This window comes from Rhincodon typus, chromosome 12 (genome assembly GCF_021869965.1).
Source record: "Rhincodon typus isolate 14 chromosome 12, sRhiTyp1.1, whole genome shotgun sequence".
Lineage (NCBI taxonomy): Eukaryota > Metazoa > Chordata > Chondrichthyes > Orectolobiformes > Rhincodontidae > Rhincodon > Rhincodon typus.
Window position 1 is genome coordinate 6,727,311 of NC_063343.1, and position 23,759 is coordinate 6,751,069.

Genomic DNA, 23,759 nt, shown 5'->3' on the forward strand with positions numbered 1-23,759 from the left:
CCTGTCGGGAGCCCCCTCCCTATTAAATACCCTCCCTCCACCCTGTCGGGAGCCCCCTCCCTATTAAATACCCTCGCTCCACCCTGTCAGGAGCCCCGTCCCTATTAAATACCCTCCCTCCACCCTGTCGGGAGCCCCGTCCCTATTAAATACCCTCCCTCCACCATGCTATCTTCACTGCTTTGATTAAAATGGAGAAAAGGCAGGGTGGGTGGGGGGGGACTGCTATCAAGTGGCAGTAGTGCTTTGTTGCTTAACTATATTTCTTAAACAGGACCTTAACAGTTCAATTCCAATCTGATTTACTTTTTTTTAAAAAGTCTCTTGACAAAAGCCTTGCCACCATTCCACAAAACGCCTCCTACCGCTGGCGCCTGTCCCATCCCTCTACGCAGTAGGTCACACTGGAGCAACCTTTGAACGTCTCCCATCACGCAGTCTTCACGCTGGACCTGCCAAACCGTACGCCAGTCAGGCCCTGTTTCTCCACCCCTCCTGTTACCCATGACCCCCGGCCCACACAGTGGAGTGTTTATCCTCTGCGGGCTGCCTGGGTGAGAAGGTCCAGCTGTGTTTGCAGCCCATTAATTCTCTGGGCTGAGAATCTGAGCAAGCTGCTTGTGGCGTTGCAGATTTGGCGCGGGGAAAACGTGGCTGGATCTGCTTCAACGTGCGAGACTCCGTTCCCTTCCACCCAGTTCGCAGTCCAGCCCTGTTATATGCCCGGCTGCAGTGCAAACCCAGAATCTCTTGGTTTTGTAAAAGATGTTGCAGATTCCTCAGCATTCCCTGGCAGAGCAGCCGTAGGCTGGGAATTCTCAAGGCTGTGGTACACTTGATTGTTCCAACAATGTTTGGCCAACTGCAGGGGACAGCTTTCAACCTCGAGCTGTTTTAAATCTCTGTTTTATTGGCTGGTAAGAGAGTATTTTCTTTTGGTCTTTAAAGTGCGCTTGGGCTAATTAATCTGTGCCAGTTAGAGAGTGCCGACCTTAAATTAAAAACAGAGCCCGTTCTGATGAAGGTTACACCCGGCATGTCGTTCCTGTCCTGTCTGTGTAGAAAATTCTGCTCGTAATTCCAACAGACAGACACATACCATCTTTTGTCTCACAGTTGGTGGCCTTATTGGTATAGAACTATTGCTCACCTCTTAGGGAATAAATGATCATTTTTTCGCGAATCTGATTTGCACTAAAGTTCACTTCCACAGCTGCCTCAACCAATTGTTCAATACGACTCTCACTATTAGCCTGGGCAGGCTATTCCTCGGGTGGGCATTATAGCAGTGCCCAATCCTACCCTCCCATAGATACATTCTGTAATGCTTTCTGACTAATGATACGGGGACAGAGAGAGAGACCTCTGACCTGCGGTCTTCTTTGTCTCAGTGAGATGCTATTGGCATTGACTGACTTGGTAGCCGGACTGAAAGAAGGGTAAGTGGGGTCAAAATGCGCACCGCGCTTGTTTGTTGGTTTTTGTGTACAGGACCCCACCACACCAGCCTTTTTATTGACGCTTTTGTGGAATGTGGATGTCGCTGGCTAGGCTAGCATTTCTCACCCATCCTGCCTTGCTCTCGAGAAGGTAATTTTGAGCCACCACCTTCAGCCAACATAGTCTGTGTATTGTAGGTCTACCCACAGTATTGTTATGAAGCAAGTTCCAAGATTTTGACCACCGAAGGTACAGCGATATATTTCCAAGTCAGGATGGTGAGCCACTTGGAGCAAAGATGGCAGATGATGCTGTTCCCATGTGTTCGCTGCCTTTTGTTGTCTAGGTGTGTTTGGAAGGTGTAGTGAATGGCTCACAGTGACGTAACTCCACAAAGGCTGATAACTATTATCAAGTCACCCTTTATTTACACATGAACTGTCCTTGCATTTAGTGCTGCCTCATTCAGAGTCTGCTGTCAGAATGGCAGCATTTCTGACACTCTACCTTTTTACAGGTCAGCCAGGGCTCCCTGATTGGACCAGGTTAATAGCCCCGAACTCATCGCAATCCTGCCTGCGACTCTCCCATGGTGCATTAACAGTGCAGGGGATTAATGTTTTTAAAGCTGATCGATGGGGCACCAATCAAACAGCTTTGTTCTGGATGGGGCAATTGTTGGGGCTGCGCACATTCAGGAAAGTGGGGAAGTGTTCCAACACCCTCCTGACTTGTCCCTTTATAGATGGGGGACAGGCTTTGGAGAGTCGGGAGGTGAGTTACTCACTGCAGTATTCCCAGAATCTAAACTTGTTCTTCTAGCTGTAGTATTTATCTGGCTCATCTCAGTTCACGTTGTGGTCATTGGTGAGCCCCAGGGTGTTTGAGAGTGGGTCAGCGTGTTACGCTGACTTCAAAGAAAAGAGATATTGGAGCCAGTGCTTTGCACAGTTCGTTCTAATTTTTCCTTTCAGCTGAATGTAGATGCTCGTCTTTGTTTTTATTTTAATTTGAAGTTTTTCTTGTGCCTCAGGCCGTGGAGTACAACATCTTCGAAGGGACGGAGTTGTGCGGAGCTCCTGTTGTCGTCATTAGTCAGGGGAAGATTGTGCTCGAAGATGGGAATCTCCATGTCACCCCAGGAAGTGGCCGCTTCATACCCTGCAAGCCCTTTTCGGACTTTGTACACAAGCGCATCAAGGCACGGAAACAGGTGAGGCATCCTGTGTGTGAATCTGTAGCTTTTTAATAATTCCCGTTATCAGGTTCGGTTTCACCAGTGCCCTGTGGAAGTGCCTGTGGATGATTTTAACCAAGTTCAACACACCGCCCAAACAATAGTGAATCCCCTTGGATTTATGTATAAAGGGGAATGGCCAGATTGGGAGGTTGTCGCTCAGCAGCATAATAGGATAGGTCTTATCTTTCCAAACCTGTATTGAGCCTGGATCAACTTAGAGTTGATTGAAGGTAATATTGGGAGAGTGTTGGTTGATGCATTTAGTAAGTGACAGAAGAGTTCCAAGATTTAAAAGATATTTGGACAGGTACATGAATGGAAACTTAGAAAATACGTGCAGGGCTGGGCCATTCAGCCCTTCGAGCCTGTACCGCCATTCTATATGACCATGGCTGATCGTGCAGTATCCCACTCCCACTTTCTCTCCATATCCCCTTCATCCCTTTAGCTGGAAGGGCCACGACCAGCTCCCTCTTGAATATAGCTAACAAACTGGTCCTAACATCTTTCTGTTCGCAGATCTCTGAGTGAAGAAATGTTTCCTCATCTCAGTCCTGAATGGCTTATTCCTTATTCTTAGACTGTGATCCCTGGCTCTGGACTTCCCCAACATCGGTAACATTCTTCCCACATCTAGCCTGTCCAGTCCCATCTGGATTTTATGTGTTTCTATGAGATCCCCCCACCTCATTCCTCTGAATTCCAGTGAGTACAAGCCCAGTCGGCCCAGTCTTTCTTCAGATGTCAGTCCTTACCATCCCGCGAATCAGTCTGGTGAACCTTCACTGGAAGTGGGGAGAGTTTAGAGGGACGTGAGCCAACTGCAGGCAAATGGGACTAGTTTAGTTTGGGGAAACCTGGTTGGCACTGACATGTTGGACCAAAAGGGTCTGTCTCCCTGCTGTACGACTCTATAATTTCCATTCCCTCCACCGTGGTTTCCCCAAATGGTGACCCCCACAACTGCTGCCCTCTGGGAATTTCATTGGCTCCTTATAAAATCTGCTGTAGCTTTGACTTTACCGGCAGAAATCATGAAGCAAGTTTTTCTCTAAATTGACGCCTGACCAGGGAGCCTGTCCGTTCAGCTGGCTGGATGGCAATGTGGAATGACACTAACAACGTGGGTTTAATTCCTGCAACTGGCTGAGGTTACCACGAAGGACTCTCCTTCTCATCCTTTCCCCTCACCTGAGGTATGATGACCCTCTGGTTAAACCACCACCAGTTGCCTCCCTGTAAGCCCTCTGGGACTATGGTGACTTCAGCTTTATTTGTAAAGAATTCTTAATTGATTTGTGAAGCAGTGCCATTTCCCAACAACATGATGCCTTCTGAGAACTGCCGCTGTACCTCTAGTAGAGGAAGCAGGTCAAGGGTAGGTTTGATCTGGTGCTGGACCATTATATCAGAGCTAGATGGGGGGAGGAGCAGAAGGCAAAAGAGGATATATTGAACGTGCTCCTCATCTCTCTTCCTGGCTGTCAAAATTTGCAAGTAAAGTAGGGCATACAAGCGCTGAAATGTCACAAGATGACTTCTGTGAAGACAACGCACCAGAGCCTGTGTCTGCCCTGAGTTGGGATTGTCAGTGAAGAGTTATTTGGAAGGGTCATCACATAAACTTTCAACTGCGCCAACTGTGGGCTGCTCAGCGTACCCACCCACAAATGCCCCGAGTATTCTCAAGATTGTGGAGAGAAACTGCCCAGAAATGACTGGCCTAACCCCCAGCTCCTGGTATTCATGCGAGGCTGGAAAATATCAACACATGGTATTTTAATTTGGCAAACTCCACTCAATCTACCATAACAAAGCCTAGCCTCGGGCGAGGACAGGACAATGTTGAGGGTGAAAAATTAGAACCAGGCCTTTGAGGAATGAAGTTGGGAAATGCTTCTCCAAGCAGAAGGCTGGTGGAAGTTTGCAAATTTTGCCTGCAAACGGCAATTGATGAAAGATCGATTGTTCATTTCAAAACCGAGTGAGCGCTTTCTGTCAAATATAGGGCATGAGAGAAATGCGAGCAACACTTAGTTGGTTCGCAGATTGGCCTTAATCACATTGAATGACCCTGTATCCCTCACTCTGTCTAAGCACCCTATCATCTGTATGTCCTTGTTTGCTATGATCTGCCTGCACTGCTTGCAAAACAAAGCTTTTCACTGTACTTAGGTATATGTGACTTAAGTAAATCAATCAATCAAATGGCTTCATCCCATGGCCCTTTGATTACAAGCCGATGACATTTCCTTAACTTCATTTCCTAAAGAGATGACAATCAGAATTTCTAGGTCACTTGCGAGTGCATGCCCCAAACAGAATTGTGAATTTTTGTGAATTTTGTGAAATGTTGTGAATTTTTTCGAGCGTCAGAATTGTTACCCATCGCATTTGGCTCTCATTTCTTGCATAACTCCCCCTGCTGTACGTCAGGAAGGGATTATGACATTGACGGACAGTGCAGGAGATGGTGAGAGCCAATTTTCTGCTGCTTCTAACCCTCTGCAAACCCCCGTCCCCCCAGTGCAACTCTGAAACGCAGCTGACAACAGTGAGAAGGGGAGCTTTGTGTGCGCGTGTCTTACATTTTTACTTGCACTCCCCTCCCTGCACTGATACTGTGGGGCTCCATGTATCTCCAACCTCCTTTGTGTTTGTGCGAGGGATCAAGAAAGATAAACAATGTCAAAAAGAATAACCAGTACAATGAACACCTATGTCCAAATCTGGACTAATCCCCCATTGCGTGCTCACTTCTTCACCAGTTAATTCCACTCACTGAAGGCTGTTTCAGCTGTAACTTTCTTCCTGAAAATTAGTTCAGTTGCTGCAGGGGCCTCTGTGCTGTGCATTGGTGGAAGTGACTGAAAGTTTGAAGTCCTGTTATATTTTTGAACCATTTGAACGAAAGCTTCATAAACTATTTCATAATTCGGAGATTAAAACTGTTTCACTTTATTTGTAAGGAACCGCAGAATGTGAGATCCCCAGCTTAAAGAGTGTGCACACTGGGCCCAGAGACTCCCCCTCCGCACCCCCCACCCCCTTCCTGTAACATTCAAAGCTGATTTACTGAGAAATAACACAGCGTGGAGCCGGAGGAACACAGCAGGCCAGGCAGCATCTGAGGAGCAGGAAAGCTGACGTTTCGGGTCGGGACCCTTCTACAGAAATGAAATGGGCTAAATGGTCTCTTTCTGCGCCGTAGGGATGCCATGATTCAAAAGAAATTTCTGAAGAAGAGTCCTGACCCGAAACGTCAGCTTTCCTGCTCCTCTGATGCTGCCTGGCCTGCTGCGTTCCTCCAGCTCCTCACTGTGTTATCTCTGACTCCAGCATCGGCAGTTCTTACTATCTCTAATTAGTAAGAAAGTCTTGTTGAACAGCCTTCGTTTGTGAAGCCTGATATCGTAACACAGGGACATGAGGAAACCATCAAAGTCTTTGGGCATGTTGCATCATTCAATGAGAGTGTGACTGATGTGTGACCTCAATCAATCCAAATAAATGAATCTGCTCTGCATTGATTTACTGACTATTCCTGATGGACAAAAGTCAATCCATCTCAAGCGTTAACAATTCGACTCTTATTCCCTGGCTATTCTGAGATGGTCGTTAGAGTATAATTTTAATTACGCCAAAAATAGTCAACTGACCAAGGGCAGACAGAAGGAATTAGTTTAATCTGGCATCATGTTCAGCACAACATTGTGGGCCGAAGGGCCTGTTCCTGTGCTGTATCGTTCTATATTCTAACCATGATCCACACTCGAAGCAGTTAGCACTCGGTGGTTAGCAATGCTGCCTCACAGCGCCAGGGACTCAGGTTTGATTCCACCCTCGATCGACTGTGTGTGTGGAGTTTGCACTTTCTCCTCGTATCTGCGTGGGTTTCCCCCGGGTGCTCCGGTTTCCTCCCACAGTCTAAAGATGTGCAGGTTAGGTGGATTGGCCAGGCTAAACTCGCCCATAGTGTCCAGGGGATGTGCAAGCAAGGTGGGTTAGCCATGAGAAATGTAGGGTTACGGGGATAGGGCCGGGGGAACTGAGTCTGTTTGGGATACTGTTCATAGGATCGGTGAGTTTTGATGGGCTGAATGGCCTCTTTCTGCGCTGTAGGGATGCCATGATTCAAAAGAAATGTTGATCCATCATCAGTTACGGTTTGCAGAAGGGATTTTTAAACTGTCTTGCATGTGGAAGGGTTTTCTAAACATACCCCAGGATTACCTGCATCTAATTTTTAGGTAGTTCTTCCAGGGACAATCAGGAATTGTTTCTTGTTATCTCTCCTGCCTGTGTTTCCGAATATCTGGAAAATGCTGATTGAATCACAACCTTGTCCTTCAAAATTGCTGGAATGCAACATTTGCTCGCGTGATTTAATTCGGATAAAGCAGGTACCATTTTGATATCACACCAGACAGTTTGCTCTCCAGAAAACAATGTGCAGGATTACAAAGAAAAGGACCATACAGCATTAATTCCTGTGGTAAACATGGAGTACTGCACAAGTCGATAGAAATGTGTACTGATTGGAATGAGATTGACCAGATGGATCTCATTGAGTATGAGTTCCCTGATTGGGGCTGTTAACCCGGGCCAATCAGGGAGTCCTGGCTGACAGACTCCGAGATCCTCCTCAATCTAGGAACTGGCTCTCAAATCCATGTACTGTGCATGTGGAAATAACGGGTGACTTGGTGACGAGATACCGGCCTCTTGTAGAGTTATTTCAATACGATAAACTCCTGCAGGCCCAGGTTCTGGATTCCAGGTTGGACTGGTGAGTTTTAATGTGTGGCCCAGGCTATGTTGCCTCCTGCCAGGTGATAATCCTGTGTCTGTCCTGCTCTGTCAGCTACTATGCTGTAACTGTTTGACCTGTTCCCATCTGGATTGTGTTATGTGTTGTTCCAAGTGCGTTGCTGCATGTTTGACATGTTTCAGCCTATAAACTGTACCGTGTGACACATCCTGCCCAACTGCACATTGTTGCGTATGTGACATTGGTCTTGTTTTTGATTCTGCCCAGGATTAATTCCCCCACCTCCCCATTCCTGCTGGGGGAGGAGGGGACTGCATGCAGCCACTTCACTCCCAGGGAGACCAGGTTGAGCACTTTAGCTGTGCTGAGACCGCGACCCTCATTCGTGTTCACTGTTGGGATGTGACTCTGGCTACCCGAGTAATCCACAGGCAAGGGGCTGCTGGATCAAGACATGAGCAAATGTGACCAAAAAACCCTAGTTGGACAAAACTGAAATGCTGCAGACCCTGGAGATGTGAAATTTATAATAGCAAACTCACTCGAGTTTCGATGAATGAGAGGTGACCTCATTGAGGCATACAGGATTCTTAAGGGGCTTGACAGGGTTAATGCTGAGAGGACACATGGGAGAGTCTAGGACCAGGGAGCATCATCTCAGAACAGAGGGGTGCCAATTTAAGATTGACATGAGGAATTTCTCCTCTGAGGGTTGTGAGTTTTTGCAATTACTTGCCACAGAGAGCTGTAGGGGCAGAGTCTTTTTGTATATTTAAGGCTGAGACAGATTCATGATCAGTTGGTGAATTGAGGGATATGGGGAAAGGACAGGAAAGTGGATGTGAGGAATGTTGGATCGGCCATGATCCTATTGAATGGGGGAGCAGGCTCGAAGGGCTGAATGGCCTACTCCTGTTCCTATTTAAAGCATAGAACATTACAGCGCAGTACAGGCCCTTCGGCCCTCGATGTTGCGCTGACCTGTGAAACCAATGACCATTTAAATGCCCTTAAAGTTGGCGAGTCTACTACTGTTGCAGGCAGGGCATTCCACGCCCTTACTACTCTCTGAGTAAAGACTCTATCTAGTCCTCTCGGTATGCTGTCAGTTTCAATGACATCTCCCTTCATCCTTCTAAACTTCACTGACTACCGACCTAGAGTCCTCAACCACTCCTCATAGAACAAGCTCTTCATCCCTGGGATCATTCTTGTAAACCTCCTCTGGGCCCCCTTCAACACCAGTAGAGATTTCTGATCCAAGTTGAAAGGAGGAACCAAGAACGAACAGTAATGTGACATGATTAAGAAGTTTCATACAAAAAGGTAATACTGTGCAATCATATCCTTCTCATAGTGTGGCAACCAGAACTGCACACAGTATTCCACCTGTGGCCCAACCAATGTTCTATAAATTTGTGACAAGTCTTTCTTGCTGCTATATTCTAGGCCCCAGCTAATAAAGGCAAGCATCCCAAATGTTTTCTTCTCCACCCTGCCTGCCTGTGCTGACAGCTTCAGGGATCTATGGATTTATACACCAGGGTCCTCAGTACTCCCCAGGGATCTATCATTCACTGTGTATATCCTTCCCTTATTAGGCCTCCCAAAATGCACCACCTCGAATTTGTCAGGATTAAATTCCATCTGCTATTGCTCTGCCAATTTACCTGCTGATCAATATCAGACTGTAGCCTGAGACCATCTATTATGGTCTTATAGAATGCTGGAGAATCGCAGGTCTGGCAACATCTGAGGAGAGAGAAAGAGTTAAAGTTTTGACTATTACCCTTCTTCAGAGCTCCGGTTGAACTTCAAGGGTGTCTCTTTCCTCAGATGCTGCCAGACGTGTTGAATTTCTCCAGCACTTCCTGTTTACCCTATGTCTAGATGCTTCCCCTCTCCATCTTCCAGCTGCTGCACATTTCTTTAACCCATCCAGTCTCCCACCCACTCCTCCCCCACGCCCCTCTGGCAAGACCCTTCCCCAGAACTTCAAAGTTCTTCCCACAGACCTGCAAGACCTCTATATCTCCCTTCCCTCACGAGGGCCTCTGATCTCTTAACTTATCACGTCAAAGAGGCCTGCGATCTCTAACTGAGACCACCAACCCACCTACTGTTCCAGACACTCTCCCCTGTCTCAGCACTCCTTGGGAAAAACCTAGCTGATCTAGGGGTCTCCTCTGGATTATTTGTGTCTGGCTGGAAGCTAAGTCTACCAATCTATCAAACAAAGAGGAACCTTGACTTCCATCCTTTATTACCTCTTCCCACACTCTGTCCTCACCATCATCTTGCTCCTGGTACCCTGGTGATCAGGATGAAAACATTTTCCCCCTTCCCCTTGATGTGGAGATGCTGGTGTTGGACCGGGATGGACAAGGCCACAAAATCACACGACACCAGGTTATAGTCCAACAGGTTTATTTGAAATCACCAGCTTTCGGAGCCTCGCTCCTCCTTCAGGTGTTAGTGAGAGAGGTGGTATCAGACACAGAATTTATAAGTAAGAGATCAAAGAGTCACACCCCTGATGAGATAGTAAGAACTGCTGATGCTGGGGTCGGAGATAACACAACATGGAGCTGGAGGAACACAGCAGGCCAGGCAGCATCAGAGGAGCAGGAAAGCTGACATTTCAGGTCGGGACCCTTCTTCAGAAACCCTTTCTGAAGAAGGGTCCAGACCCGAAACAAGAAGGTTTTAATTGATTAATATGTATATGGAAATTCATGGATTTCTTTCAAGTCACCAGCCTGAGAGAACTAAAGGTTGTATCAGTGTAGGGAAGAGGTGACATTTTAGGTCAGACAAAGCATATTCGGTGTGAGGCCTTGTTTAGAATCTGCGTTTTGGTTTGGAGTTAGACTGGTTTTATTTCTAAAGTCGGAATTTATAAAACGCCACATTGACTGACTGTGTGCTCTTTGAACAAATTAGAATGTATCTGCAAAACGAAATTCACCCCTTAGATTTACACCCACTGTTTTGGATATTGCCTCTATCAGTTCTGGTGTGGTACCACTCTTTCCAGTTATTGAATTTCAACTTCCATCAAGATGGGAATAAAACGTTATAAACTATGTCTCTCACGATGAGTATTAGGTCATTTCCACACTGGATCCACTGCTGAACTGTTCGCAAAATGTGCTACGAAAGGAATCATTTCAAGTATCAGTTTGCAATCCTTTTTTTAATTTGAACTCAGAAGTTTTAGTATATGTTTAACAGCAAGTTGGGCAGAGTTCTGAATAAACATCACTTTGACAGGTTAGGTCAAAGGTATCGGATTACTGCCTGGTGATGCTGATCTCGGGGTTACGGTAAATGAGAGTGTCTGACCTTTGTTCCTTAAGAATGAACCCAACACCTCTCTTTATCCCTTTCATTTTGGGGGTGGAAGAAAAAAACAAAATGCCACCCTCCTGGTTCATTTCTCACAGCAATAACTCTTGTCAAACGCCGCTTTTATTGGCCCCCTGTTGAAAACATCAAATGAACAGAACCCAGACAGCTTTGATTTCCTGTAAAGGCAACGAGAAATAATTTGCCAGTTTTTATTTTGGGGAATGTATCGGGTGACAATATACTTAATGTTGGCTTTGGAGATTCGAGGTCACTTTTATCATTGTTAGGAATTAATGGGATTCTCGCATTGTCACTAACCACTGGAGCAGTGTGACCCTCGTGCCCTGAGACTGCCAAAGGGGTTTGTAGTTTGTTTCTTTTCTTCACAGAGCCAGATGCAATAACTGCGGGAGCTCGTTAACATTGTGGAAAGCAAGCACAGCAGACGTCCCGGCTCTCTGTCTGCGGCTTTTAATAAAGCCACCAGGAGCTTCCCTGATGTGCGATTGTCAAAATCCGGTGAACAGACCCGTCCAGACCAACGGGGGCTCAGTCTGTGCTGAATTAAGATGACATTGGGGTTCCTGAGCCAGAGAGAAAGTCTCTGGCTTTCCTGCTGTTCATCATGACCCAGCCTGCACTGCTCCAAGAGCACATGCGGATGTTGGCAATGGCTGTCCCCACCCCAGCCGCAGTTGTCTATCCTGGTGGCTGTCTCAGTTGTGGTCACATGAGAAGTCTGCACAGTTAGGCAGGGAACTGAAGGTTGTCCAGTTGTGCCCAGCACCGCGCAATGCATGCAGAGTGGGAAAGGAGAGAACATAAAGAAAATAACCTTCCATGATCTGCCCAGTTTAAGGTGTTCTTTGTCTCTGCATCACCCAGCAGAACCTGCAACAACTGAACGATACAGCAACACCTTGCATTTACGTAGCAACTCAAACAAAACGAACCGCCCCAAGGTAGTTTACGCTGATAGAAAAATACCAAGCTGAAGATGGAGGTTAGGATAGCTGACACAAAGGAAGCCTTAAAGGCAGACATTGAGGTAGATAAGGTCGGGGAGGGAATTCCACAGTTTCAGGCCTAATCTAAAGAAGGCGCATACTCCATTGCAGAGTGAAAGAAGGGGAATTTACCAGAGATTAGATTTGATGAGACTGGAAGCTTAGCTGGTTGGTTCTAGAGGTGTAGGGAACTAGTGATGTAAAGAGAACTGTGGATAGGAATGGATTTAAATACTCAAGCAAGAACTTTTAAAATGAATTTGTTGCAGATGCCATAATTATGGTCTTGCAAATTTCTCTCCATTCGGAACAGTTCCTTTAGAGTAGAAAATTGCATTAAATTCTGCAAGTTAAGAAACTTGACAGAGGAGCAAGAAAACTGTACAGGCCAGTCTATTGCCAGAAAATTGGAATTTCTAAACAAGAATAGTTGACTGAACAGGTTGAAAATTTTCAGTTTAGTGTTAGCCAGGATGAACATGATTACATGTCTTGTGACCAATGAATGTTCCAGGAAGCATTTGACAACATCGCTCAGAAAACACAGATGAATTAAATAATTGACAGAATGTGACAGGGAACTTCATTCACCTGTTCACGATACCTGGATGCTGAGCTACATGTCAAAGTTTGCCAATGACATAAAGATCAGTGTTATTGAGCCTTACAACATGGAAACAGGCCCTTTGGCCCAATGTGTCCATGCTGACCCGGTTTCCCAAACTGAACTAGTCTCATTTGCCTGTGTTTGGCCCATATCCCTCTCAGCCTTTTCTATCCATGTACAAATGTCCTTTAAATGTTGTAATTGTACCCGCCTTTACCATTTCTCCTGGCAGCTCATTCCATACATGCATCACCCTCTGTGTGAAAATGTTGCCCTCCAGATCCCTTTTAAATCTTTCCCCTCTCACCTTAAACCTATGCCCTTTACTTTTGGACCTGGAGTGAAGACCTTTGCTCTTCCCCTTATCTATGCCCCTTTTGATTTCGTAAATCTCAAAGGTCATCCCTCAGCTCCCTATACTCCAGGGAAAAAAGTTCCAACCTATCCAGCCTCTCCTTCTAACTCCAACCTTCCAGTCTCAGGAACATCCTTGTAAGTCTTTTTTGCACCCTTTCCAGTTTAATAACTTCCTGGAGAAGGTCGACCAAAATTGTAAGCAGTGCAACAAATGTGGTGTTACCAATGTCTTGTACAGCCGCAACATAACATCCTAACTCCTGCACTCGTTGCTCTGATTGATGAAGGAAGTTGTGACAAATGCTGTCTCCACCACATTGTCTACCTGTGATGCCACTTTCAAAGAACTATGTCCCTGCACCCCCTGAGTCTCCATGTTCGACAACATCCCCACCTCTCCCCACCCCGGCCCCCCAGGACCCTACCATGAACTGTAAAGTCCTGCCCTGGTTTGTATTACTAAAATGCGACACCATGCGTATTTCTGAATTAAACTCCATTTGCCATTGCTGCGCCCAGTGTCTGGCTGATCAAGATACCGTTGTACTCTGTGCTCCTGTAAGCTGTGTAGCTTTAAATATAACCTAATGTGAGGTTATCTGTATTGGGCTTGTCTACAGTTGGTTCAGAGCACTTTTCAAACAGTGAAAAGGTGAATTCCGAAAAGGACCTGGGCATTCAGGTACGCAGATCATTAAAATGTCACGGACAGGTCTGAATAATAATCAAAATGACTCTGAGGACTAGCCTTTGTATCTCGAGGGCTAGAATAAAAGGTGATGGAAGTCATGCCTTAGCTATGCAAGGATCTAATTCGTATTGTGAGCAGTTCTGAATAACACACTTTGGAGGATGTTTAGCCTAGATTTGCTGCAAGTGTATTTGGACTCCAACCTGTTAAATATGGTTGTACTTTTGGGATGTAGAATCATATCATTCTTCCCTACAGTGTTGAAGTAGGCCATTCAGCCCATCAAGTCCATACCAACCCTTCAAAGAGCATCTCACCCAGCCCCATCCCCCTAACCCTGCAGATCCCATGGCTAAGCTGCCTAGCCTACACATCCTTAAACACAATGGACAATTTAGCACGGCTAACCTGCATATCTTTGGACCTGGGAGGAAACCGGAGCACCCAGAGGAAATCCAAGCAGACACGGGGAAAATGTGCAAACTCTGCACAGACGGTCGCCCGAGGGTGGAATTGAATCTGGGTCTCTGGCGCTGTGAGGCAGCAGTGTTAACCACTGCGCTACAAACTAAGGTGTTAATTCAAAGCTCACAACATAATAAGGGAAACGTCTGAGGTAGGTGGAAAAAAACTGTTTGGGAAGAGCCTAAATCTAGGTGATGGAGCGTTTAAAAGCTGAGAGTGAGGTCTTTCAGGATTATTTTTGTGTGGCTGGGAATTGTGTGCGGACATGGGAATCAATAATGCTTTCAACAGGTTAGTTATGGTCTCACAAGGACTGGATTTCTCGGGGCACAAGGTCAGTGCGTGGCTGGTGGTCTGGCTCAGCTGACCACAGTCACCATGTGACCCATTGCCCTCACTCCATTTTGTTGTCACCATCTCCCCTGGCCTGTCCTTTGAGGGGTTGAGGATGGTCTGGATTTTCCATGACCTATCAGAACGCTGGACTTCACCTTTCAGGCCTGCGACCAAGTGACCATTGTCGATGACTGCAGCCAATCAGAAAGTGCAACGTTGAGAGGTGGTGCTGTCATCCATTTGTGGTGTCCCAGTAGGGACTCTGTGATCTCAGAGAAATGCCTGGGTTTTTTTTAATGTCCCTCTATCAATAGGAATGCTTCATTAGCCGCGTGTGTTCTTCCTGAAGGATATTTTCCTCTGGACATCAGGAGATTCAATGTACCCTGGCTGTCTCCAAAACCAATCCTCTGTACTTCACAAAGGATGTCTATTTGTGTTTGTGTGGTACCTCCTGAGTCAGACACTTCTCTGCTCTTGGGTAGACCATGCTGTGGAAAGCCCAGACAGGGTACTCTCAGGAACACTCACCAGCTTGCGTTATCAGCTTCACTCCATGCTTAACCTTGCTCCTGTGCACTGGAGGTGTTACAGCCCCAAGTGATGCCAAGGTATTCTGTTCTCAGGCCCTGAATGAGGGGCCAGCCACAGAACCGGGTGTCATATCCTTTTCTGGTTCGGGGAGAAAGCTGACCCAACAGTCCTGGCAGTTCTAATGTTTGTGTTCCAAAGCAGGCTTCCAGAGAATGTCAGTCTTCAGTGAGGGCTTGCTCTACGTCCTGAAGCTCTTCAGCCTGGCCCATCAGGGTCATGTCCTCAGTGTGTGAGGAGTGGGGACTTTGGAGAAGGTATCTCACTCTCATACATGTATTGGACAGCCAATGTGAGTTACATTAGAAAACACTTCACTCTCTCTGTCTCACGCGCCGTCTCTCTGTCTCACGCGCCCTCTCTCTGTCTCATGCGCCCTCTCTCTCCACACCTGTCCCCCAATTGATTTTTTTGTCAAGTGTACCAAAGTACTGGTTAAAAACTTTGTTTACGAGAGGTACAGGCGACCATGGTAAGCAAAGGATGTACAGATCAAAAAGACTTGGATAGAGGCATACAGGTCACATTGCACAGGGAGTACGCTAGGCAAGATCAACATGAGCAAGATCAGCTTTATTTGAGGCTGGAGAGTCCATTCATCACTCTTTCCTGAACCTGCTGGTGCGTGCGTTCAGGCTTCTGTATGTGTGGAAGGGTTTGTAGGAGGTCATTTCCAGGGTGCGATGGGTCTTTGGTGATGTTAGCAGCCTTTCCGCGGCAGCGAGCCGTGTAAATGGAGTCCGTGGGTGGAAGGTTGGCTTCCGTGATGATTTGGGCTGGGCACACCACCTTCTGTAGTTTCTAATGGCCCTGGGCAGAGCAGTTACCATACCAGGCCATTATGCACCTGGACAGTATGCTTTCAATGGTGCATCTGTAGGAGTTGGTGAGGGTCACAGGATCAGATGTTAATTTTAATTTGGTGATTGAGATATTTCTTGTCCAAAGGCACTGAGGCGATGGTGGTTATATGGAGGTGGCCACTGTTCAGCCATAACACCATTGATGGCAGAACAGACTGGAGGGGCTAACTAGCCTGAGTCCTATTCCTGTCTTGATATGACAGGCCAGAAAACCATTGTTGGCAAACGAGTTCAAAGAATAAACTGTTGGTAAGAAAACCAAAATAAAAATGGTTGAGACAGCACACTGCACTAGAGAAATCAACTGATGTGTTTAAAATACTCAAAAGTATACACACTAGGAAAAAGTATTATACTCATGGAGTGGGGGAATGGGATGTGTCTTAACAAAATAGCACAACAGTTTTGATGGATTGAATAGAGTATTCTCCTTCCTATATTCCTCGATGAAATAAAGCACCATAAGGGGCAAACTAACCCATTCCTTATGTTCAATAGAGGTTTCAGTGCTCCACAATATAACATTTTGCAAATGTGTGTCTCTGACATAATGTCAGCACGTTTTGATCCTGACTGCAGATGGAGGGAAGAGTTCAAAGGAATATTTTTACCTCTAATTGGTGTACAATGATGCTGTATATGGAGCGCGTTCTTGGGCAGCAGTAAGAGGGCAAAAAATGTAATTGTGAAACATTCCTGAGCAAAGACCCTGGAGCATTCCTCAATCTATCAAGGTGCATTACTCACGTCAGTAGCTGTCATTTCAGTTTGGTTTACTTAATCCAGTAGGCAAGTTAGTTCAGTCAGTTCGAACTCTAAAGCTACAGACTTTCCATGGAAAGCCATATGTCCACAAACGATTCAGTGATTTCCATCATTCACTCTCTTGTCTTTTTGTTTGAAGAAAATATCTCTTGCCCCACTTCAACCTGGAATAGCACCTTCAGAGAAATTAGAATTGGGTTTTATCGTCATGTGAACTCAAGTACAGGAGTACAGTGAGAAACTTACAACGTTGCCATTCACTGGCCCCATCTTAGAATCAAAAAGCCAGGATTAACAGAAACAACCATCTTAGTTGCAAAACCAGAGCAACCATTTTACTTACAAAAAACACCTTTTAAAAAAAAACTAAAGCAGGAATACAGGAATGGAAGCCGAGAGGAAAGAAAAACCTCCCTGCCTTAAAGTCTTGTTTCTGTGAGGTAAGTGGGTCTCCGTTCACAAAGCCAGGAGTCGCTGCTAACTTGCTGTTGTCGCTGGACCCTGGTACCTAAACGAGGAATGTAGTTACATAGGAGCAGGAATAGGCTATTCAGCCCTTCAAACTTACTCTGCTGGTGTATTGAATTGGATTAGCTCTATGGTCACATGTACTCACCATGAGTTCAATGAAAAGTTTACAAGTCACCACCTAGGACACTATCTTAAAACAAGGTACCTATGTACAGATTCATTAGTACAAATTCTTAGTGAAAAAATGGTTAGGAAAATAACGGAATAAAAATTCCAGCCTTGCACAATAAATTAGGAAATGGAGAAAGTTCGGAAAAGCAGGCCTTCCAACCCAGTCCAGGCCAGCACCGAGCCTCCAGTCCATGCTGGGCCGCATCTCAAGGCTGGGAAACCGCTATGGAATCACCTTGAGGCCAAAGACCACACTGGGCCGAAAGACCGCCCCACGCTGGGAGCCCGAGGCCGTTGCTGGGAAGAAGTAAGAGGAGAGGAAAGAAACGATGGAGTGGACAAGCTCCAGCTGAAGTGACCATCTCTCAAAGGATCTTTTTGCTTATAAAAACTGATAGATGCACGCCGCAATGTGGTACGGAAACAAATACCAAGGAAGCTCCATGTGCTTCAGACCAAAGTTACTTTCCCAAGCTGGAATGGTTGCTGAGTACCAGCTCATTACCTGGATACTATGCTGAAGTCTCCACTGGGAGGGGTTGTCTGGAGTGGTGCTTAGACCTTTTTATTTTCTGACTCGAGGCAGAAACAAATCTTTTGCTGAAATATTTGATGCAACAGTTTCCAGGCCGCTGCTGATGTTTAAACGCTGCATCTCCCGACACTGAAATGGAACAGGAACGGGGCCCATTCCACTTGCTGACATCATTACCGTGTGCCCACTGTACACTAAGCCCCCTCTGACAGCTTGCAGTCTCCTGACATGTGGGTGGGGGTGCCCTGTACGGTTGTGGTGTCAATAAACGCAATATTCACTCACATTTAATTACAAGCGCCCTTGGAGGTCTTCAACGCAACTGTTTAAGCTCCAGCATCCTCTCTTCAATTTGGAATATTTTAACCAAAGACGCTCCCCATGGTTGCAGTAGACTTACCTTTATTTTGCCCCGGTTAGTTTTCCTCCCGTTCAAGGCTGCCCAAGATTGCCTCAAACAACAGTGTTGGGAGATTAGACCCAGGGCCACAGTCTCAAGATACGGATGCGACCATTCAGGGCTAGGATGAGGAAAGATTTCTCCACTCAAAGGTTGGAGAACCTTTGGAATTCTGTACCACAGAAAGTCAAGTCACTGAATGTATTGAAGGAAGTTTTTTAAAGGCATCAAGGGCTATTGGGACTCTGGCAGTGAGATGGAGGATCAGTCTTGAATTATATTGGATAGCACGCCAGGCTTGAGGGCCAAGCAGCCTCGTCCTCTACAGGTCCCGTAAAACAGTGCCCCGGCAGAAGGAGAACGATGGGGTGGGGAGTGGTATTTTACTCGGTGCCCCAGCATCCACCACACTCTGGCGTAGTAAATACCACAGATTTCATGACCCTTTGTGGGAAGTAATTCCTCCTCAGCTATGTTTCCAATCTGCTAACTCTTATCCTAAAATCTCGTGTTTATAGATTGCCACACACAAGGAAACATTCTTTCACTGTCTGCTTTGTCAATCTCCTTTTGACGTCTTTTATATCACAATTACATAGGCGTATAGAGTCATACAGCTTAGGAACGGTCCAACACGTCCATGCCGACCAAGTTTCCCAAACTGAACTGATCCTGTATTTGGCCCACATCCCTCCAAATCTTTCCTATTAACATACAAATCTCTTCCCATTTTTCTAAAGTCCAGAGAGTATAGGGTTCCCTATGGTACTACCTGTGCCTGTTTTTCCGAGGGATATGTGGATTATGTTCGGTCATACTCAGGCCACCTACCTTTCCTCTTTCCAGCTCATCGATGAATGAGGTGGAAAAGTCATCAGCTTTGATTCCAATCATCTCTCTTGCCCTCATCTTCCAACTGGTCCATCTCTCACTCTTGTCTTCCTTGGTTTCTCTGATTCCAAGGATAGGCTACATTACAAACCACTGCCTGCCACAAATTCCTTGACTACACTTCCTCCCATCCCGTTTCCTGTATCCCCTGTCCTCCGTTCTATTCTCCCAGTTTCTCCGTTTCTGAGCAATTTGTTCTGATGCTTTAGCCTTCTGTTCTGCCACCTCAGATACGTCCATCCTCCACCATTCTAGTGTAGTCTCTCATTTCCATCGTCACTGGTGTGAAATCATCACCAAACGTGGAGGGTTTGTGTTATGAGGAGAGGATTGATAGGTTGGGACTTTATTCACTGGGGCATAGAAAGTTGAGGGGTGACCTTCCAGAGGTTTGTGAAATCATGAGGGGCATAGATGGGGTGAATAACAAAGGTTTTGTTTCCCCTAGGGTGGGGGAGTTCAAAACTAGGGGGCCATATTTTTAAAGTGAGAGGAGAAAGATTTAAAAAGGACATGAGGGGCAACTTTTTCACACAGAGGGTGGTTCATATATGGAATGAACTGCCAGAGGAAGTGGTGCGTGCGGGTACAGTTACATTTAAAAGACATTTGGACAGGTACACAAATAGGAAAGGTTTAGAAGGATGTGGGCTGAACACAGCAAAAGGGACTAGTTTAGTATGAGAAACTTGGTCAGCATGGACGAGTTGGACCAAAGGGTTTGTTTCCATGCCGTATGACTCTGTAACTCTACGATTTCTGTCATACCAGTGTAACCTTTACTTCATTGTCGTGCAACAAACTACATCGTCTTTAAGACCAGAGCCACTTGCATTAGACTACCTGGTAATAAACCGCCCTCCAACACCACCCCCAGATCCAAAACCTAACTGGGTTAGGGCTCCCAGGACTGTGATACCAAGGACTGCTTGAATGATTGACAGCTCCCTGAACTGCACATTTCCCATCTGAAGGGTGGAAATCCCACCCTCTGTGGGATTGAGACTCCTTCAAGCAGTAAATGGCTGCAGGGCAGCCAGTATTGGTGGTATTGCATTGACCATATATTATCTGAATGGTGGCAGTGTGGGAAATGGTGAGGTGCAAAGAGACCTGGGTGTCATGATAGAACAGTCGCCGAAGGTTGGCATTCGGGTGCAACAAGTGGTGAAGAAAGCAATTGGCATGCTGGTCTTCGTAGTGGGAGGTCTTACTGCAGTTGTACAGGGCCTTGAGTATTGTGTGCAGTTTTGGTCTCCTAGTCTGAGGAAGGATATTCTTGCTATGGAGGGAGTCCAGTGAAGGTTCATCAGACTGATTCCCAGGATGGCAGGACTGACATATGAGGAAAGACCGGATCGACTGGGCTTGTATTCACGGGAATTTAGAAGAATGAGGGGGATCTCATAGAAACGTTTCAAAATCCGGATGGGACTGGACAGGCTAGATGCGGGAAGAATATGCCTGATGTTGGTAAAGTCCAGAGCTGGGGGTCACAGTCTAAGGATCAGGGGTAAGCCATTCACGACTGAGATGAAGAATTTCTTCACTCAGAGAGTCGTGAACCTGTGGAATTTTCTCCCACAGGAAGCTGATGGGGTCAGTTTGTTAGATATATTCAAGAGGGAGCTGGACATGGCCCTTGCAGCTAAAGGGGTCAAGGGGGTATGGAGAGAAAGTGGGAGTGGGATACTGAGATTGCATGATCAGCCATGGTCGTATAGAATGGTGGTGCAGGTTCGAAGGGCTGAATGGCCTACTCCTGTTTTCTATGTTTCAAGTAAGAGGAAGTAGAAACCCCATCACCCTAAATATCCTGCTCCTGCTCCCTCTACCACCTGGACCCTTAACACACACACTCTCACACTCGCTTGCTGTCTCTCACACACTCTTTCACACACGCTGTCTCACACGCACACGCTATCTCTCTCATGCACACGCTGTCTCACACTCTCACGCACACGCTGTCTCACACACACTCTCTCTGTCACGCACACGCTGTCTCACACACACTCTCTCTCTCACGCACATGCTGTCTCACACGCATGCACACACTCTCTCTCATGCATGCGTGCACACACACACATGCCACATGCGTGAATACACCTCATGTGTGTACACACACACACATGCACACGCACATATGCAGGCCCACGCTTACACACACAAGCCAACTCCACAGTTGTCTAAAAGCATGTAGCTGAAAGCTATAAATCTGCAATCTCTCAACTCGCCCTTAATTTCCACATCCCATACACAATTCCGTTGCATGCATGCTGTGCGATTTGAGCCCAGATGCTATGAATGTTCCAGTAGGAAAGTGCTGAGAGTTCTGTTTCTCAGTCTCAGCGCTGGGGATGCAGTGAAATACTCCCATGGAGCACACATTGCAAGAGGGAAATCACAGTTTGCTTTCTGCTTTCAATCTGGCAAGCGTTACAGAAATATTCTCCTGGCAATTCAAATCATCATGTGATGATTGGATCTAAATGGTCTTTATTCAGCAATGCCGCCTTCGCTGAAATCATAAGGTTGAGAGTTCGAGTCCTGTTCCAAAGATTTCAGTGCAAGATGGAAGAGAGTGCTACACACTTAGTGGTGCTGCCTTTTGAATGAGACGTACAATCGAGGGTTCCCCTTACCCTTTTAGCTATGCTGTAAGGCAGATTTGCTGTTTTTGTTTCACAACACACACTTTGTTCCCGAGCACTGACTCCATCCCTCTCCCTGGCAACTGTTTGAACCGAAGCAGACTGCTCCAAGTCTTTCGGTTTGTATCCGACCTGAGATGAGCTTCCATCCCTAGGACCAACTATTTCCATTTCCATATCATCACCAGAGTCTGCCCTCCGTTGCTAAAACCCCTCGACAGCTCCAATCCACTCTGGGCCAAATTCCCACTTCTGTAAACATGACACCATGCAACACCAAAGCTCATGGACTGATACTGGCTCCGAGACCAGCAGTCTTTTCAGTTTTAAAATTGTCCTTGTATTTAAAATCTCTTTATGGCCTTGTCCCTCACTATCTCTATAATCTCCTCCAGCGACGCAGCCCTCCAAGGTATATGTTCTTCCCTAGTTATGGCGTTTAAAGATTACTGACTTAAATCACTCCACAGTTAGTGGTCATGTATTTAGTTAACTGGATGCCAGGCAATTAAACACCCTATAAGCTTCTCTGCCATTGTTTAATCCTTTAAGAATCACTTTTTAAAACCTAGTTCTTTGGTTAGAGGTTTGGTTATCTTTCCTTGTATTGCCTTATGTGGCTCATGTGCTGCTTTATGAGGCATCTTGAGATTTTTATTAAAGGTACTTTCCAGACACAAGCTTACCTTTATCTATCAGTCTTTCACTGCCTCTCTGTGGAGTGTGTTCTTTCTTTTTTGTCTAAACTCTCTATCTGTGCCTGACACGCACTCTATGCTTTTTCTTCCTCTCTGTACTAGTTCACTTTCCCTTTCTCTGTGCTCTCTCTCTCTCTGTCTCTCTCTCTCTCGTCTGTTCCCTCTCTCTCGTCTGTTCTCTCTCTCTCTCGTCTGTTGTCTCTCTCTCTCTCGTCTGTTCTCTCTCCCTCTCCCACTCTCTCTCTCATCTGTTCTCTCTTTCTCTCTCTCTCTCATGTGTTCTCTCTTTCACTCTCTCTCTCTCATCTGTTCTCTCTCTTTCTCTCTCTCTCTTTCGTCTGTTCTCTCTCTCGTCTGTTCGCTCTCTCTCTCTCGTCTGTTGTCTCTCTCACTCTCTATCTCTCTTTCTTGTCTGTTCTCTCTCTCTCTCATGTGTTCTCTCTTTCTCTTTCTCTCTCATGTGCTCTCTCTCTCGTCTGTTCTCTCTCTCGTTCTCTCTCTTGTCTGTTCTGTCTCTCTCTCGTCTGTTCTGTCTCTCTCTCGTCTGTTCTGTCTCACTCTCGTCCATTCTGTCTCTCTCGCTCTCTCTGTTCTCTCTCTCGTCTGTTCTCTCTCTCGCTCGTCTGTTCTCTCTCCCTCTCTCTCTCTCTCTCGTCTGTTCTCTCTCTCTCTCTCGTCTGTTCTCTCTCCCTCTCTCTCTCGTCTGTTCTCTCTCCCTCTCTCTCTCGTCTGTTCTCTCTCTCTCGTCTGTTCTCTCTCCCTCTCTCTCTCTCTCGTCTGTTCTCTCTCCCTCTCTCTCTCGTCTGTTCTCTCTCTCTCTCTCCCGTCTGTTTTCTCTCTCTTGTCTGTTCTCTCTCTCTCTCTCCCTCCCTCTCCCTCTCTCTCTCGTCTGTTATCTCTCTCTCTCGTCTGTTCTCTCTCCCTCCCTCTCTCTCTCCCCCTCTCTCTCTCATCTGTTCTCTTGTCTGTTCTCTCTCTCTCTCGTCTGTTCTCTCTCCCTCTCTCTCTCTCGTCTGTTCTGTCTCTCTCGTCTGTTCTCTCTCTCATCGTGTCTGTTCTCTCTCCCTCTCTCTCTCTCTCTCTCGTCTGTTCTCTCTCCCTCTCTCTCTCTCGTCTGTTCTCTCTCCCTCTCTCTCTCGTCTGTTCTCGTTCTCTCTCTCTCGTCTGCTCTCTCTCTCTCGCTCGTCTGTTCTCTCTCCCTCTCTCTCTCTCGTCTGTTCTCTCTCTCTCTCTCCCGTCTGTTTTCTCTCTCTTGTCTGTTCTCTCTCTCTCTCTCTCCCTCCCTCTCCCTCTCTCTCTCGTCTGTTATCTCTCTCTCTCATCTGTTCTCTTGTCTGTTCTCTCTCTCTGTCAACTGTTCTCTCTCCCTCTCTCTCTCGTCTGTTCTCTCTCTCTCTCTCACCCTCCCTCTCTCTCTCTCTCGTCTGTTCTCTCTCTCGTCTGTTCTCTCTCTCTCTC

The 23,759-nt window shown here is 46.4% G+C and overlaps 1 protein-coding gene across 1 annotated transcript in view; it reads left to right on the forward strand.

Annotated features, from left to right (window-relative positions):
• The window catches only part of LOC109923870 (dihydropyrimidinase-related protein 3-like), a 228,487-nt gene that overhangs the window by 180,342 nt on the left and 24,386 nt on the right, over positions 1-23,759 (forward strand). The window contains exon 12 of the mRNA XM_048603930.1: positions 2,474-2,665. Within this exon, the coding sequence (XP_048459887.1) occupies positions 2,474-2,665 (192 nt within the window). The remainder of the gene's footprint in view (positions 1-2,473; positions 2,666-23,759) is intronic.